Source organism: Taudactylus pleione, unplaced genomic scaffold (assembly GCF_031769625.1).
Source record: "Taudactylus pleione unplaced genomic scaffold, aTauple2 ptg000502l, whole genome shotgun sequence".
NCBI classification, from domain to species: domain Eukaryota; kingdom Metazoa; phylum Chordata; class Amphibia; order Anura; family Myobatrachidae; genus Taudactylus; species Taudactylus pleione.
This window is the reverse complement of record NW_028284904.1, coordinates 6,928,044-6,948,190: the sequence shown is the minus strand read 5'-3', so window position 1 is coordinate 6,948,190 and position 20,147 is coordinate 6,928,044. Positions and strand designations below refer to the sequence as shown.

General features: G+C 42.7%; 1 protein-coding gene across 1 annotated transcript in view; it reads right to left on the bottom strand.

Annotated features, from left to right (window-relative positions):
* Positions 1-20,147, bottom strand: part of LOC148501812 (ovostatin-like) — a 259,021-nt gene that overhangs the window by 4,614 nt on the left and 234,260 nt on the right. Inside the window, exons 29-34 of the mRNA XM_088449994.1 lie at positions 16,434-16,512; positions 12,532-12,685; positions 10,403-10,480; positions 8,873-9,035; positions 4,467-4,645; positions 4,151-4,363 (exon numbers count right to left, since the gene is read on the bottom strand). Coding sequence (XP_088306120.1) covers positions 4,151-4,363; positions 4,467-4,645; positions 8,873-9,035; positions 10,403-10,480; positions 12,532-12,685; positions 16,434-16,512 — 866 coding nt within the window. The remainder of the gene's footprint in view (positions 1-4,150; positions 4,364-4,466; positions 4,646-8,872; positions 9,036-10,402; positions 10,481-12,531; positions 12,686-16,433; positions 16,513-20,147) is intronic.

Genomic DNA, 20,147 nt, shown 5'->3' with positions numbered 1-20,147 from the left:
TCAGGCCCTCAGTGCTGTGAGGCAGTAATGCTACCATTACACCGTCTGTGCTGACAATAAAATTAAGCCAGTAAGCATAGGGTATGTCACTTGTTGCCGGGCAGATATGGGATGTCACTTGTTGATGGGGAGAATTAGGGGTTTGGGTTAATTTGGATAGCCGGCCCATAGCTAGGGGAAAGATGTGGGCCTTTATAGTTTAATTTAGAGACAAGAGGGAGGATTTAGGCCTCTTTTCATGAATTAAAATTCCTCCCGTGTGACTCATTTTCCTATTTGTGTTATATGTTTTGATGATTTGTGTTGCCTTGGTCTGTGCTTATCAGGGCAGTAAAGAGCAGCAAACAGTAGCCATTATCGCATGTCTGGCCGTGTGCACTGTGGAGCATTTTAATTGAAAGATATTACCTGCATGAGATGTGTGGATACCTCAGGCATATAATTTGTGAAGGGGGCAGGCACTCTGTTGACGACCATGACGTACAGGGGTGAGAGTTATAATCTCCATAGTGTGTGATGATGGTTATTGGATCATATTATTGCGACTTTAACTGTTTGCTTGTGCTTTAGTCTACCACCAGTATTCAGCTGTGAGTTCCTATTAGATAACTAGGCCTAATATGAATAAACAGTATTCTAAATTCTAATTCTAAATACCTGAAACTGATTTGAATTATATATATATTATATAGTTTTGAGTAAGTTTTCTTTTAGGGGGGTTAGCAAGGGTTTGTACTAGAGATGAGCGGTTCGGATTCTGTGGAATCCGAACCGCTCCGAACATTGGGGATCCGAGTCCACCCGAACCCTGTTCGGGTGTTCACCGCCTGACTCGGATCCCCGTTCGGGGCCGAACGGCGGCCGCCTGATGTCGGATTCTCACTAGAGAATCCGACATCAGGTCTCCTCGCGTGTAGGGCAGAGCGCAGTGATAGCGCTCTGCCCTACACAGACACAGACACACAGCCGCCAGCGGCAGCTGTGTGTTTGTTACAGCAGCCAATGAGAGTCACACAGACTCTCATTGGCTGCTGCACGGAGGGAGCCGGCTGGAGCTCACACATGAGCTCCGTCTTCCGGCTCCCTCCTCAGCGTGTGACAGAGCGGACGGCGCGGGAGCGGGGATACAGGTAAGTTTTTTTTTGTTTTTTTTTTACTTGTCAAAGGTCCGAGGGCGCTACTGGGGGGGGGGTCTGCACTACTGGGGGGGTCTGCTACTGGGGGGGGGGCTATACTACTGGGGGGGCCATACTACAGAGGGGCCTGCTACTGGGGGGGCTATACTACTGGGGGGGGGTCTGCACTACTGGGGGGGGGTCTGCTACTGGGGGAGGCAATACTACTGGGGGGGCCATACTACAGAGGGGCCTGCTACTGGGGGGGGCTATACTACTGGGGGGGGGTCTGCTACTGGGGGGGCCATACTACTGGGGGGGATCTGCACTATTGGGGGGCCATACTACAGAGGGGCCTGCTACTGGGGGGGGGCTATACTACTGGGGGGGTCTGCACTACTGGGGGGGGTCTGCTACTGGGCAGGGCTATACTACTGGGGGGGCCATACTACAGAGGGGCCTGCTACTGGGGGGGGCTATACTACTGGGGGGGGTCTGCTACTGGGAGGGCCATACTACTGAGGGGCCTGCTACTGGGGGGGGCCATACTACTGGGGGGGCCTACTACAGGGGGGGCCATACTACAGGGGGGGCCCATACTACAGGGGGGGCTACTACTGGAGCAGCCTACTACTGGGGGGGCCTGCTACTGGGGCAGCCTACTACTGGGGGAGCCATACTACTGGGGGGCATACTACTGGGTGGCATGCTAATGGGGGGCATACTACTGGGGGGGCCTGCTAATGGGGGACATACTACTGGGGGGGCCTGCTAATGGGGGGCATACTACTGGGGAGCATTCAACTGGGGGCACTGCATAGTGGACCGTACTACTAAGGGGACTGCATAGGGGGCACCACTGCTGGGGGACATTGTGTAAGGGACACCGCTACTGTGGGCATTGTGTAAAAGGGTCACTACTGTGGGCATTGTGTAAAAGGGGCACTACTGTGTGTCGTAACATAAATAAGAGACACTACTTTATGGTGTAATGTGAATCAGGCCCTATGTGCGGTGTAATGCTAATAAGATTGTGCACTGTGACTCCTAGGGCCGTAGCCCACTTTGTAAACAAGTACTGTGACTCTGCTGGCCGTACCCCACTGGGTGGGTGCACTACTTTTCATTTCTGCCACTGCTGTGTGGCAATGTGTCATAATGTGCTTTATACTGTGGTGTCTGTGTCGTTGTGCCGCTGCTTTGTCGCTTAGTAACCAGTCAGCTCACTGCAACCTTTGGCCAATAATGTTGAAAACAATATTATAAGCTGTGATATGGTCTAAATTGACTGGAAATTAATGTTATTGAGGTTAATAATACTCTAGGATGAAAAAAAAGACCAATTTATGTGATTTTAGCTTTTTTTGTCAATTTTTGTAAAAAAATCCAAATCCAAATCCAAATCCAAATCCAAAGCCAGTCACCGCAGTTTGGCAAATCCAAATCCAAATCCAAAGCCGGACGACGAATTAGAACCAAATCCAAATCCAAATCCGGCAAAAATGGTCCGGCGCACATCCCTAGTTTGTACAATCTTAGACAAATGGCTGGAGCAGGGCTCTAGGCTGAGAGATGCCAGTCCTGAGCCCCAAACCAATCATGACATCACACCAAGAGGACGGGGCCATCGGCACTAGGACGTAGAGCACGGCCCATAGTGTACTTAGGATGCTTCTGATGGCTCTACAGTCTCCAGACGGCTCTGCAGCAGAGCTATTGATTTCTGGGAACTGTTACAGGCACCTTGCAAGCCAAATGCAGGTGCCATGGGGCAGTGACAGTGTCACCCCCAAGCCATGTGCACGTTATTAACTCATCACTTTTGTCGGCTCCTTAGTCTGTTCTCTGTGTTTTATTTTTAATTTTACAGACGGTGGACCCACTTAACCACATCTATAGATAGCTCCAATCCCTCAGTGACTAGCATATTTCATTGTGCCATCAAAGCCTCCGTCTTTTTACGCATATTCACAATCTTGAGTACAAGACAAAATTATCTATCAGTCATGGAAGTGCTTTTGTTATGGGGCCAGAGAAAAGGGCTGGACAAATGGGATCTTATTGGATTATTGGAAAGCTTCCGCATTCACGTACAGTATGAATGTATCCAGGGCCGCCATCAGGGGGGACTGCCAGGACTAGAGTCCCGGGCCCGGACACTGCAGAATGGGAGGGGGCCCGTGGCCGCTCCTACCACCGCTGCACAGCCCAGCCCTGCACTACCCACTCCCGCAACAACCATGGGCCGATTTCCCTGAGTTCAGTCTCACGCTACGATCGCAATGGAGGCGGAGCTAATGCGGCCTAATAATGCAGGTGTACGCCCCCATTAGCAACCTGCATCAGAAGTGTAAGTAGTATGTATGTGTTTTAGCATATGTATGTGTCGGTATGTGTGTATGTATGTGTTAAAGTGTATATATGTGTATGTATGCTATTATGTATATATTGGTGTGGATAAATGTGTATGCATGTATGTTAGTGTGGATATATGTGTATGTATGTGTTTGTGTGGATATATGTATGTTAGTGTGCATATATGTGTTATTGTGTATACTGTATATGTGCGGATATATGTATGTTAGTGTGCATATATGTGTTATTGTGTATACTGTATATGTGCTATTGTGTATTTATGTGATAATGTGAATATATGTGTTATATATAATAAATGCATGTTATGTATATATTTATATATACTGTATATATTATACATATATACACATTAGACACCCCACCCCCACCCCCACCCCCTCCTGCTTTTGCCCCTAGTTTTGTTCAATAATTTTTTTCCCCTTTGGAGTCGGCGCCCGTAATTTCATGACACGTCGCTGAATGGAAGAAGTCAGAGGAGCCGCAGCGCGTGAGGGGTGAAGAAGCCAGAAGGAGCATTATTCAAGGCAATAAGGTAAGTCATGACTTGGTGGTAGCAGGGGGAGGGGGGCCCAGGGGCCCTGCCTATTTAGTCAGTCCCGGGCCCCACAATTCCTGATGACAGCCCTGAATGTATCATTAACGTCCCTGGGAAGTCTCACCTGTACCAGAGTATTTCCATTCCCACCGACGTATATTATGAAAGTCCCATTTAGACTACCATTATACTGCTCTGACCGGACCAGGAATTTGTTTTCTTCTTTGACAGTTAAATGGGCAATTAGTACATCTTCATAGTACATGTCAACTTCAGCATTCTTATAGTTTAGCAGTCGCCCATAATGAGTCAGTCCATTAATAGCTTCTACTGTATCCTGGTAGAAAGAGAATAAGTTGTTATTAGAATGAAGTGATAAGTAATAATAAACATAAGATATATATATATATATATATATATATTGCATAGCCCTTGAGTACCTGTGAGGACAGGAAACCACCATATGAGTTCATCCGTGAAGTCAAGTATATGGCTATCTGTCCAAGCAAGTCCTTTATTTCCTGAGTCAGTTCAAAACACTTCATGATGGCCAAAAATATGTTCACTGTGACAACCACATTCTCTGAGGTGGAGTCACATTGCCAGTGAGCCATGCCACCTGTGGGTGTGAAAATTAGATTTGGGATTAATAATAATAATAATAATAATAATAATAATAATAATAATAAATGTTATTTATTTTGCACTTATCTCCCAATAGGATTCAAAATGTTTTTTATTTCGGTTTTAAAAAACAAAAACACAAGATACAAAAACAGTATTTTTGTACTTACCATTGATCCCTTTCTTTGCTCACCATAGGTTGCTAGAGGGGTTCAAAGGAGCTGGTACTTATTAGACTACTATAACTTTCATACATAATCTCCTCACTTTTGCAACCCCTGCTCATCAGTACATCATCAAAATAGACCTAAACCTAAGGTAAACAATGTAATGGAACTTGTAAACCAGCATGAACCAATCAACAAACACTAAACTGAGAGTAAGGGAGGGAATATAGTATTTCCCCGGTGGAATCTCTTGCATCCAATCTGGGGAACACTGTACATTCAATAGCCACCCTCAGAGGAGGGAACGCTCAAACAACATGAAGACAGAACCTTCCGTCTGAAACTGGTATCCCTTGAAGCAAACACCTGAAACCAGTATAATTTGGTAAAAGTGTGAGCAGGGGACTAGTTGGCCACCTGGCACAACTGCCCCACAGAGGCCCTATTCCATGCAATTCAAGAAGCACTCACTGCCCTGCTAGAGCACGCCAGAGCTATCTGCCCTGCACTGGGGAAAGTCTGGAGGATAACAGAGCAGATCCACTGCACAATAGTCTGTTTCCCACTGGCCAATCATGTTTACACACATCATAAAGTACCGGTAGAGAATCCATCCACCTAACTGAGGAAGTCCCATTCAAATACAGACAAAGGGACCGGGCCACATCCAAAAAGCCAATGTCCTCAGAGGAAGAAGAAAGCCAAAATACAGGAAGACTAATTTCCTGATTGATGTGGATAGTCGACACAACTTTCATTTGGAACAATGGAACTATATGTAATACTGCCCAATCCTCATGCAAGACAATGAAAGGTTCATTGCAAGACAAGGCTCCAAATTTGGAGACCCACCAGGCCAGTGCATGAGTTCATCTGTGAAGTCTTGTCAAAACCTTCAGCTCAAGAGTGTCCAAGGGCTTGACTGTTGCCCTGTAAGAGAAGATTGAACCATGTTTAGATCCAATGGAGCCATGGGAAGAACAAAGATGCGTGAACATGCAAAATGCTCTTCAAAAGAGTACAAACTTCTGGAATAAGGGCCAACTGCTAAACAAAGGAACAGCGCTGAGAACTGCATCATGAGATAACCCCAGTGGAGGCCAATCTCCAAAACAACCTGAAAGAAAGCAAAGAAATGTGAAAGACAAAAAGTAAGTATGGTACCCCTGTTTCTCTCACCACAAAATGTAGATCTTCCACAGCCTGTGGTGGTTCCAGGCCAACACAGGTTTATGGCCTGCATTGTCTGCACCATATTGTAAGAAAACACCTTAGCCTTTAAGAGACTGGCTTCAATAGCCATGCCATTAAAGCCAACTGAGGAATGTCCTGGTGTAGGCATGGACCCTTTTGCAATATATCTGGATGCAAGGGAAGACCTGAACCAGGAACTAAAGTAATTTTAGGACATCTGTGTACCAGGACTACTGGGGCCAAATTAGAGCCACTAGGATAACCAGCATTCCCTGTGTCCTGATTCTCTTGGCCATGCGAGGCAACATTGGCAACTGAGAAAAGAGATACCCAAGACCAAAAACAGTCATGGCATTAATCTCAAAGGCTCTCATGTCCCTGGACTGGGCACAAATTGTGGGAACAATGCAGTTGTGGAAAGAGGCCATTAGATTCACCTCTGGCAGCCACACAGCTTATTATGCTAGGGGAGACCTCTGGGTGAAGATATCACTTCCCCAGCAGGATCTTGTTCTTAATTGTTTACTGCGAGTTTGGACACAGACTAGATCACCAACACGGATGACTCCACTCCACCAGTATCTAATCAGCTTCAACTATTACACTGGCAGTCTGGGTGCCCCCTTCATATTTGTCTGCTTACATCCTGACTGGTTTGCCCGGAGAACAGACTGAGCACTGGACAGAGCAAAGAATATGGCAAAGAGCTCTAGAAGATTTATGGGAAGGGTGGGCTTATGTGGGTCCAAAGTCCCTACAGGTGAAGGTATAAAGTCAATGCCCCAACCCAGAAGACTGGCATACATGGTCACAAGGACCCAGGATGAAGAGGGCAGAGACCTGTCCATGCTAAGATTCTCCATGACCAGCCACCACTGCAGGCAAGACAAGTACTCAGAGAGAAAGTGAGTAGCTGTTAGGCCAGATGATCGTTGGACCCTAACCAACCCTTCAGAATTTCCCAGGGAAACTCCGGGGAGTAGAACAAGGTGTATAGTATTGTCTTGAAGGTAAAAAACATCTTCAACATCAATTTAATGCACAATAGAACCAATGAGCAATCAAAGGCCAGCACCTTTTGGACCAAACTCTAAAGGGAACAGACCTTATATTCTGGAAAGAAGAGCCTCTAAAGATTGGTGTTAAAGATCAAACCCAGGTACAGCATGCTTTGACAGGACACCAGATGAAACTTCTTGAAATTCAGAATCCAACTATGTTCCTGCAAGTATTGAACTGTCTAGTCAAAGTGACTGCGCAGCAAGGGAGGAGAGTCTGCTTTTACCAAGAGATCATCTAAGTAGGGTACAATTGTAATACCCATCTTCCATAACATTGACACCATTACTATAATGAGTTTAGTTAAAAATTGCAGAGCTGGTGCAAGACCCCCTACAGTGAATATGAGGAGCAAATTATGTCTCTCCCATATAGGGATGTGGAGATATATTTTGGCCTCATTATGGAGGCCAAAATATTTTTGACCTCCATGCCACATATCATAGATCTCATATATTCCATCTTGAACCAATCAACCAAAAGCCTTTGCTTCGAGGGCTCTGAGGCTGAAGATGGACCAAAGCGACCTGTCCAGCTTCTGACCCAAGAAGAGGTTTTAGTAAAACCAGCAGATCCCCTGGTACTGGTACAATCACCCCATCTGAGAGAAGAGATCAAAAGCTGCTCTCTTTATGTCTTCCTTTGGAAGGGCAGTGGAGAAAAATCTCCTGGGTGGAGACCCTTGAGGTAAATGACATTCTGTGATCTCTAACACCCAACAGTCCATGAAGGACCTCATCCAACTGTCCCTGATTGGTCGGAAGCCACCCCATCATGCACTAAGTTCTCAGGCATCTTGTGCCTTGAGTGTCTACCCAACCAATCTTGGCCAATCGTGCAACCAGAGTATCCTTCCTGGGGGACTATTCCCACATTAGAATGTGATCTGCTGACAGTGAATTGAGTGATGCAAATTTCCATGGAACGGAACTTTTATCCGAGGCTTACAAACCTCCTCAATTTAATCTGAAATACTTCTATACCAATATATTGTGCAAGGCACACACAGGTGCTGCTGACCCCAACACAGTGAAGTCAACCTGCTCAGTTTATTTAAGGGTAGATAACCTCATCAATTCAGTAAGATGGCTATTGGACTTCTATTTTTTCCTATCAACCGCTCAATAAGCTGACAATGTGACAAACTACATAAAGGGGAGTTAGGTAGAGGCATAAAATTTCAGGAAACAAAGAGGCTGATCTGAAGCCAGCGACCCATTATAAACTAACAAGACCCACCCCAAGATCCCTACTCCCTACAGCTATAGTACAATAAAATGGTAACAACATTTCCACCCCAAATTGGAACCACAACGTCAATATGTCATTTAACACACTGCCTGTAATGACCTTGCAGTTTAATAGCCATCAGGCTTATTCCAGCCCTCTGTTCTTCAACATTCATTCACATACAAAGTGTGAAAAGTGTGTGTATATTTATTTTGGCACAAATATATATGCAGAAAGGTACAGCACTTTGGATACAGTTTATGCATTAACTAGTTTATTTGGTGCAAGAAACAGGAATGATTCGGGTCTGCTCAGGACCCTTTATCAAGCTGTACAAGCTTTATAAAGGGTCCTGAATGTTTATCATCAGTTTGTTCTGGCACCTGAAAGAATATCTGAACATCTGCAAACTCCGCCTCTACCTTTATATACTGTATTTGCTATCAAATGAATTAAATAAATTCAAATGTGATGACTCTATATCCTATTTGAAATGGGCTTTGTAATTACTTATACTTTGCTCCCTTTGGATCAAACTATATTAATATCACAGAAAGAGCCATGAATAATACCTTCTATGATGACTTTTCCCTTTAATATAGCAAACATGCTTTCACACTTGTCCGACTGTTTATTTATAGCTGCAACATGGAATATGTAAGCTTGGGTACACGTATCCTGTCCTTCAAAATCGATAGCTTCAAGACACTGTAAGGCGCTATTTACCACTGTTGCCTAGAAGAAAGATAAACAGGCTTATAAAAATTTAAGGGGGGATTTAACAAATTTTGGAGAGAGGTAAAGCAGTAACCAATCAGCATCTAACTGCTATGTTACAGGCTGTGTTTGAAAAATGATAGGGGCTGATTGGTTGGTACTTTATCCTCCAAAGTAACAAACCATATGCATACAGTAAATGAACACAAAAACTTTCAAAAATATATTGCAATACTAAATATTGAAAGATTAATCCTCCCTACTGAGGACTAGTAAAATAACTGGTATTTAAGTGACGGGATCCCCTGTAGCTGCTGAGATTCTGGCTTCCCTGCATGTCAGTAAAGGAGACCAGGTTTTTGAGGATATTTGTGAATGTCTCCTTGCTGACATCTGTGTAATGAGAGTACTGGTCGAATAACTGCAGCAGCCATTCAATCGGCGCTTTTAACACACAAAGGGCCGCATTCAATTAGTGGCGAAAAGTCGGAATCCGTTAATAAGTATCACAGATGATGTTATTTCTCCAGGCGGAAAGTTTTTGCCGTATTCAACTGCAAAGACTTTTCGCATACACAAAAAAGTTTTGCCTATGAATAGCAGGCGGAAAAAAATGGAGAATTGTTTTTTGAGGTGCAAAGGTGCGGAAAACACTCTGCACCCTTGGGGCAGCCTCCCAAAGGATAACTGTGTCAAAAAAAAAAAGGAACTCCCCAAAAAATTACTTTGAAAATGGGGGCGAAAAAGTACAAAGTGGGGGTACACACATAAGAAGTAGCAAAATAGTCTTTTGGGGGGTCTGCAAGTAGGGGTAGGTGTTTTTTTGATTGCAGGTGCATTTTTTACATCACTTAAAACTTCACTTTAGCAAATTTAAACCATGCTTGCACCCATTTTCAAGTACCCCAAATTTGACAGGACTACTTATTTTCTCCAAAAAATACTGCTTAATGCTATTCTTCACCACTTGTGCAAAGATGCTAATTAGAGGCAATTGACAGCACTTAAGTACCCCAAATAGCTTCAGGGGGGCTATTCGGGGACATCTATACTGATCCCCAATTTTAGTGCATCTTTTTGGGGGTGTTTGGCTGATTACTCCATCTTTGACAGCACTTTTCGCATGTTTGAGTTTCGCCGGGACACTACGGGAAGTTTTTACGTCCTTTGCAATTGAATACAGCGAATAGCGGGGGCGCACACTAAAAGTTTTCGTGTCCAAAACACGCGATATAGGCGAAAAGTCCGGCAGGCGGAAAAGTATTGCTGGTGTGAAACTAAATGAATATGGCCCAAGGTGTCAGCGACAGAGAATTCCTCTACAGTGTGTCTGCTAGTAGGATCCGGTTATGATCTGGATGCAGTGGAATAAATTAATTACTTACCCCAATGCTGATTGAAGGGCATTCCGACAATATTAGTACTACAGTAGCTGTGAAGCGGTACACATCATTTATCCTAGCCTATGAGAAAAAAACAAGACAAAATATTATAACCAGCATACTGTGTTCATGGGGCTCAGCCCGAGACCTTGGGGTATCAATGCCGCCAGCCGCTTCCCTGGCTGGGACAAAGGATAGGCAGCATACTGTATGTAGCTGCCTTGTGCACCAAAAGATTTGGTAGCATCATACAATGGGGGTGCTAAAAGGCATGAGAGCCAAAGCCCTGTCAGGCTGTAACCACTCATGTATGTGTTATTACTCTTTACTACACGATTATATTTCATTTATGAACATACACGTATGCAATGTACATTGGAATAAGCATGTACAGTATGCATTCAAATGTATTGTTAGTCTAAATGTAATATATATATATATATATATATATATATATATAGCCCAATGTGTCCGGCACTCCAAAGGTTAATGACTGATGTCCTGCTGCGGTGCCCATCCAGGGAGATGAATCCCTTATATAAATAGTGGTCACAAGGAGGCACTCTGCAGATTTTTTTCAAAATAAAACAATGTCCTTTATTCCATTCCTACGGCGTTTCGGGGTGACCCCCCGTCTTCAGGGACAAGCAATACAGACTGACACATTACAAATTTGTCTGATATTTTTTCTGTAACATCATCAGTAGTGATAAAGTCTGCTGTTGGTAGAATATATGGTATCACATTGATGGTTTGTTGTTGTAGTTAAGTTGTATATACAGTGTTTTTTCTTCACTATGCTAAGAATAACAGTCACACAGTGCCGTTGTTTTTAACTTGTTTGTTGAATTTTGTTTTTGTAGTACTCATGTTGCTTGGCAACAGAGAGCATACATCATTTCCCTGTGCCGCGCTACCGATGACGTCACCGGGTACGTGACGGACACACGAGCCGGAGCAGGAAGCGGATCCTCAGGCGGCAGCGTGTCACAGGTTAGTATGATAATGGTGTTTTAATTGCATGTGTGTCGTGTATATATTTGTGTATGTAATGTGTCAGTCTGTATTGCTTGTCCCTGAAGACGGGGGGTCACCCCGAAACGCTGTAGGAATGGAATAAATGACATTGTTTTATTTTGAAAAAAGTCTGCACAGTGCCTCCTTGTGACCACTATATATATATATATATATATATATATATATACATATATATATATATATATATGTATATATCCACCTTTATATTAATAAATACTGTAGCAATTACTTAATGTGAGCACAATTTTGCATTAAGAAACATTTAGTCTTTTGTCTCGCTGTAACAATTATTTTTATGATTTATCTGAGTGCTGGTGACAGTCATGACATCACCGAGCATAGGCTAAACCAACTTACCGTATTTCCCCCGGACATAGGCCAGTGCGCCCGCTCTCCCAGGACATACACTACCTGCCCTATAATAGCACGGCTCACTCATATCGCTCCTCAGTCTTTTTTCACAAGTTAGTGAAAATTGCTTAAGTAGCCATTAGGGGGACGGATGTCTTAGGCGTTCTGAAGCAAGACCTGACAATTTTTCCTTAAAATAATGATTTTAGTAAAAATGTTACTTGCTCTTAGGATGTGAGAAAAAAGTAGCATGTATTTCTGTAGGCATTACCACGGCTGATTTTCTTGCAGGCAATTATATTGGAGTTTTTTTTTAAATATCACCTGCATTTGGATATGCCCCTAAGTGTGCAACAGATTCTGTACCTGCAGTAGGGACAGGGGAAGTATAACTGCCCAGAAGAAGGAATGAATGCACAATAGGTAAATGTGACTGTATGAGTGGTTTTATACCTTTTCCTAGCAAATGAAGGTTAGTGTTTCAATAAATTGTTAACCCTAGTAACCACGGCAACAATGAATGGACATTTGCAAAGATGCATAAAATCACAACTGCGCAGGCGCTATATACAAGAACTCGCCATTTGCGCCCGTGCAGAGATCCATCTAACTCAGAACCAGCCCCAGTATCTCTAATGACTCCTGTTCTGACATGATCCTGAAATTGGGACATTTCCATTTGTGAATGTTACTAGCAAATAAAACATGTACACAATGCCTAGTGGTATCCATGCCATAGTCACCTGATTGGTAAATGGGCATCCAATAGGGTTTATGCAGCCAGAGGTCAGATTCTGTAGATTTGACAGTACACGAACTAATTCTGTGAAAATTTTGGGATCAACATAAGTGTATTTCTGTATTTTGCACATTGCCTGGAACGTGGAAATGTCCAGCCTAAAAGAAAGATAAAAATGATAAAATATTCAGTAAGCCTACAGTATATACATTGTAGCAATGCTAATTCTAAATAAGTATAACAACTGACACTATGCAATATCATAGCTACTTAATGCATTCAGACAAATTAGAGTTTGTATCTTCATCTGATATTGAGATACAATTTATATTCTGTCAATTTACAGAGATACTGTATGTATAATTAAGGTGGTCTCAGCACCTTGTCATATACGGGGGTATGTAATAAGCTGCAAGTTACAGACAGCCGTGAGATGTTGGTGATTTGGCTGCTAGATATTAAGCACCAATTCTCTCAAATATAAAACCGGGTTGGTTTTTGCCTTTTGAACAATTGTCGCTTGAAATCTAGTAGCTACTGTAAATCGCCAACATCTCTCAGCTGCTTGCAACTCGCAGGCTATTACTGTACATATACTACTCTGTAATCAACTCCTGCAACCCCACAATGTGTCAGTAGGTGGCACATCTTGTAGCCGACCAGATTATTGGAATGGTCACAGCCACACACGGGAATGTGCACACTACCGAAGTCAGATGTAGTGAAGCAGTTTTTCTGCTACTGTGTATGCATCCCGATCAGGGCCGGATTAAGGTCTGTGGGGGCCCCTGGACAATAAACTTGACCGGAGGCCCTATCACTGATCCAATTTATTCATATATATATATATATATATATATATATATACACACACACACATTATACACACATATACAGTATATACATACACTATATATATATATATATATATATATACACATACATACATATACACACAACACATACACACTAAATATATATATATATATATATATATATATATATATATATATATATTATATATATACACACACACACACACACACAACACATACACAGTGGGTGTATAATATATATATATATATATATATATATATATAATATTGTGCCTGCCCAACCCCACAATCAGTAGCACCACCACACATATAAAAAAAACATTATTTGACTCCACACCAGGGCAATCACACAGCAGCAGACCCGGGGCAGCAGCTGCAGGTCCTGTATTTTCACATCCGCGGTCTTCAGATGCAGCTGGCGTGGGGCTGCGCAGCGCGACCTTTGACGTCACGCCTGCAGTGCCGCACAGCCTCACCGCGCAGCCTGCCCGCTTTCCGAAGCAGCGCTGCGCTCTGATCCAAAGTGGTCAGTGATCGCTGCCCGCCTGCAGTCACCGGTGACTGCCGAGGAGGACCTGGGCGGAGACAGCTAAATGCTGTACTCCGCTGGTTTTAGGATTGGAAGGGCAGTAGTGGCAGGGGACAGGGTGTGGGGGCCTCCTATGTGTGGGGGCCCCTGGACGACCGCCCCTGTCGCCCTGCCTATAATCCGGCCCTGATCCCAATTCTATCCCTGGAGAGTCACAGCTCTAATTTCAGGAGCGTGCAGGGAGAAGCGTATTAAAAATATATTGTGCGCTCCTGAGGGGTGACAGGAAGGTGTCTTAGTGAATGTAAGGAGATGATCTGTCTTATGGTAGTGTCAGGGAACGTGGCTATGTGCACAGACACATGACCGCTCACACAGAAGCCCATTATCAGATAGAAAAACTGCAGGGGTCAGTATATGGAGACATCAGTGTGCAGAACGTTAGTATCTTAATGAATCTGACGTGATTCCATCTGCTGTTATTATACAGCACAAGGCTCTGGGCATTATTCAGAGACAGATGGTAATGTGATCGCAGCTGCAATTTCAATCGGAACGCAACTGAGAAAATGTACTAATGGTTCCAAAGATCACCCGAGTACCGCTGCCTTCTCATCTGCCTACGACGTGGCTTACCAGCATAAACATCATTAACATCAACGCCCATTGACCAGCCATCTAGCTCTTGCGGCAGGTCTAACAGCTGCAAACACTGGAGCTCTCCTGACGTGTAGAAGGCTCGCACGCAGCATAGGAGATCGCTAGAGCTAATTTATGCACGCCTATATACCGCCGTTTAAATGACCAGACACGTCTGCGTTTTATTAACCCCGCCCCCAGTTACTTCCCCCAAATGCTGACTGGCTGTCACTTACTGTGCAAATGGATCCTCTGTGAGTGCGTAATCGCAAACCAATCGCAGCGTGTGGCAATGCGGCTAATGCACATGTGCAAATGCAAACAACAGCTCAATCTACGTAAAACTCACTATTACATATGTCTCTGAATTAGGCCTCTGTGTTTGAGCTACTTAATATCTTTTTATCACATTCCACCAGCGCATCATATGCAGCTTTGAAGGGTTCTAGGACATGCATTATTCATCATGCTGCTTTTTAAGTAAGTATTATTGAATCTATTTAGACAATGTACTATTCCTTGGAGAGAAATATAAAGTAGAGAGATAAAGTACCAACCAATCAGCTGCTAACTGTCATTTTTCAAACACAGCCTTTAACATGACAGTTATGAGCTGAGAGGTTGCTACTTTACCACTTTAGCTATCCCCAAGGCTTAGTGCATCTCCCCTTTAGTGAATTAGATACATGCCGCAATTAGCTATAGTCCCGGCTGGTGGATGCACTTTTCCTCCCATGTATCAATTTGTGTTCACATTCATTGGTTTATAACATTACAGCATCTTTATATTCTTTATCATTTTCTCTGTGCATTTTATTTATTGAATAGGAATGATATGATAAAACTGTATTTATTTTATCATATCTGCAGCAATATTCTCTATTAGCATTAAGCACATCATTGTTACTTATGCTGTATACCATTCTGTATGAACTCAGCGCTGTTCCTATTTTATTTCTTGTTTATCTATTTGTCCTATGAAACTGGTGCAGATAAAGAACGGGGACAATTGCACTTCATTATGATTGAAGTTCATACAGCTGATGTGATGTTATTAGGGACTGACTGGAGGTAAGAATCGGACCCGGCATTTTTTGTACGCAAAGGCGCGTATGTTCATGGGGGAAAGGGACAAGACCGTGCATCATAGAGATGGCCATCGACCGTTAATGTTTTAAAAATTGATGGTGGCTGGTTGTTGTTGACTAGTTTCCACATCGATGGCAGAGAAGCAATGGTTCTCTGTCATTAATGGATGACTGGGAGCTGATTACTTTTTTTTCCCTCTGAGATTAGCCCTGCCTCTCAGTGGCCGCTAAGTCCCATCCCCATTATTTAATTGGCCCTCATCCTGGCATCCCTGAGCAGAGGTGGCCCTAGAGATAGTGCAAACCATTGATGGTTCACCGATGGTAACTACTGATGGTCCTTTCGATGGTAACCATCAATGGATACTCCAACAAGGCTGTCCCTAGAGCATCATAGGGACATGGCCATGCATCACAAGGGCTTGGCCATGCATCATTGGGGAATGGCCACACATAACAAGGGCCTGGCCATGCATCATGGGGAAATGACCACACATCACAAGGGCGTGGCCACACATCACAAGGGACTGGCCATGCATCATTAGGGAATGGCCACACATCACAAGGACGTGGCCACACATCATGTGGGCATGGCTACGCATCATGGGGGCATGACTAACCATCACACCCCGTCTCAGCATGCAAGCCAAGCAGAGCACCAGGAGGCGGAGCCGCTCATCCAGGCCTTCAGGCAGCCAGACCGGCCATGGTATTTATTGCTAACACTATTGACCTAAAACACAATGGGATAATATTTGCATATCCTTTGCAGCAGTATACTGGCATTACTCTGATACTTTCACTCTGCCCTTACCAAGAATTCCTGACATCTGTCCTAAAGTACACAGAGAACCATCCACCCGACCTCCTGCACGCCATATGTCTGCCATAACCTATAAATAGAGAAGACCATTATTTACATTAATAAAGTATGGGGGTTGTTTGCATATGGACCTGTACTTACTACAGGACTGCATAATGTATTTTTGAAATTATATTTTATACAGTACAAAACGATCTTTATTTTATCATGCAAATATTTATAATAATCTAACAGTGTCAAATAGAAATACATATAAATGACAAAATAACATAGAAAAGTATAATACATAGGGGCCTGATTCATTACGGATCGTAACTGCGATCTCAGCTGCAATTACGCACACAGTCTCACTGCTAAAATATGCTAATCCAGAATATCACTAAAAACAATGGGCGCTGAATATCCCTATATAAAGGTAGTGACACTCATGGACTGAATTAAGCAGCTGTTCTAAGTAACACTCTGCAGTCTTATCCAGCATGTAACAAGAAAAAACAAAATAAGAGCCTCACGCACAATTGCTAAACTTACGGTACGAAGTGAAAAGCCCAAGCTGCGTATGCCATTGCAGTGACTAATTTATGCACACCCCTGTAATTGCGTTACAGGGCACTGGCACACGTGCGTTTCGCTGACCACCCCCCGTCAACACCCCCAAATGCTCACTTCCTGTCAGTCACTCTGCAATGGGTCTGCGTGAACACTGTGATGCGTACGCTTTAGCCGAATGCAACAATCGGCTGATTGCGTGCATATTCGCAGTTGTGATCGGTAATGAATCAGGCCCATAGAAAAGTATATACAGTATGTAAAAAGAGCAATAATTATTATACACAGTTTGTTAGAAGCAGTGGCTCTGGCCAGATGAGCTTACACTCTAGTCTTTCGTGCTAAGGCCACATAGCTCGCCAGAAGTCACAAGGAGCTGATTTTCAGTTATGAACTTGAGACACCAGCACAGTGGCCCAGATTTATGAACGAGTGATATTCTTGTTATCACTTGTTACTAATCTTCAATGGTGTTCCAACCAATCAGCTCCTAACTGTCATTTTTCAAATACATGACAGTTAGGAGCCGATTGGTTGGAGCAGTATTTAAGATTAGTAACAACTGAATACAAGGATATCACTCATTGATAAATCTGGGTCACTCACTGTTTGCGCCTTTACTAGTGGGGCTATTATTTCTTTATAAATTTTTTAACTTGCCATCTTATTAAATTAAATGCTGGGCCACCGTGCCCAACAGGCGTATATACTATATATATATATATATATATATATATATATAAATATATATATATATATATATATATGTATATATAAATATATATATATATATATATATATATATTAGCCCACATGAATTATGAGATGTCACGGGCAAGGTCTTGTTTTATTGAAAATCCACTTAGGCTAACTTCCATAACTTTGAAATTAAAGCAATAACTAGTACCTGATCAACCAATAGGCTGATCAGGCTGCAACCTAGGGCAAAAGGACTTGGAGGGCACTGCTGTTGAGATGATTATCAGGACTGAACCTTGGCTGCACCTTTGATTTGCTTTCTAATAGCTAATGTAATGCCAGGGTACTAATTGATGGATTCATGTATAGAATGTTCTCTGTATTGTATAATGATCTGAGATGCTCACTGTACTGTACTGCAAACTTTGGAATGCTCTTCCTATTGTAAATAAATCTAAGGCATGTTCTGTATTGTATTAGGGCCAATGGAATGCTTTCTATATTGAAAACTGATCTCTGAAATGATAACTGTATTGTAAATCAGACTCTTGAATGCTCTTACTATTGTATAGCAATGTCTGGAATGTTATGTGTTGTATTGGGGTCAATGGAATGTTTTCTGTATTGAATATAATTCTCTGAAATGCCATCTGTTATACAACTGTCTCTGTAATGTTCTCTGTACTGTATATCCATCTCTGAAATGCTCTCTATTATAGGGCTGTCTCTGGAATACCTCCCTGTTTTGTATGGCAGTTTATGGAATGCTCTCTGTATTATACCTCAATCTCTTCAATGTTCTCTGTATTGTGTGGAATTTGTGGAATGCTCTCTGTATTGTATATCAATCTCTGGAATGCTTCTAAACTGTATATAAGTCCATAACATGCCTGCTGTATGACTCCAAACATAAACATTGGTGGGGGCTCTGAGAGTATATTAGCATAGGGTGACTGGAACCCTTAGAGAGACCCTGGGCACAGACTATCTGATCCTTGTGTCATTGCATACAATTTTGCTGTATGGGTATAAGATGATTGACTACAAGCATTTTTGCCTCCTCTAACAAAATGTACAAGAGACTCACAAATTTTGGACTACCAGGAGAGCATACAACTCTGAAGGTTCTCGCCCAATTCTCCAGAGAATGACAGCATTATACTGCAGGGGGGCAGGGAGGCTAAGACAAGCCTCTCAGCAGATTACCTGAAGTCTAGTGCTTTTTATAAGAAAATACTCTATAGATAGAGGGATAGGTAATGGATAATAAACATTTTTTGGATACAAGTTATACTTTTCTTTTTGCAATGCTCAGTTTTTTTTCAGCTATATGCCCTACATAAGACTGTGTACGACTTAGGGGCTTGGAATAGGAATGGAATGGGCTGATACAGGCAGATGGTGTGCAGCTGAAGCCAAAGTACAGTAAAGATGTGGACTTGGCATGTATTACCTACAGTCAGTTCCATAAATATTGGGACATTTACAGAATTTTCATATTTTGGCCTCTATTCACCACCACAATGGTTTTGAAATGAAACAAACAAGATGTGCTTTAACTGCAGACTTTCAGATTTAATTTGAGGGTAATTACATCCAAATCGGGTGAACGGTGTAGGAATTACAACAGTTTCAATATATGCCTCCCACTTTTTAAGGGACCAAAAGTAATGGGACTATCAACTCAAAAGCTATTTCATGGACAGGTGTGAACTATTACCTCATTATTTCATTATCAATTAAGCAGGTAAAAGGTCTGGAGTTGATTCTAGGTGTGACATTTGCATTTGGAATCAGTTGCTATCAACTCTCAATATGAGATCCAAAGAGCTGTCACTATCAGTGAAGCAAGCCATCATTAGGCTGAAAAATCAAAACAAACCCATCAGAGAGATAGCAAAAACATTAGGTGTGGCCAAATCAACTGTTTGGAACATTCTTAAAAAGAAAGAACGCACCGGAGAGCTCAGCAACACCAAAAGACCCGGAAGACCACGGAAAACAACTGTGGTGGATGACAAAATAATTATTTCCCTGGTGAAGAAAAACCCCTTCACAACTGTTGGCCAAATCAAGAACACTCTCCAGGAGGTAGATGTATATGTGTCAAAGTCAACAATCAAGAGAAGACTTCACAAGAGTGACTATAGAGGGTTCACCACAAGATGCAAACCATTGGTGAGCCACAAAAACAGGAAGACCAGATTAGAGTTTGCCAAACAACATCTAAAAAAGCCATTACAGTTCTGGAACAACATCCTATGGACAGATGAGGCAAAGATCAACTTGTACCAGAGTGATGGGAAGAGAAGAGAAGGAAAGGAACTGCTCATGATCCAAAACATACCACCTCATCAGTGGGCATGTATGGCTGCCAATGGAACTGGTTCCCTTGTATTTATTGATGATGTGACTGCTGACAAAAGCAGCAGAATTAATTCTGAAGTGTTTTGGGCA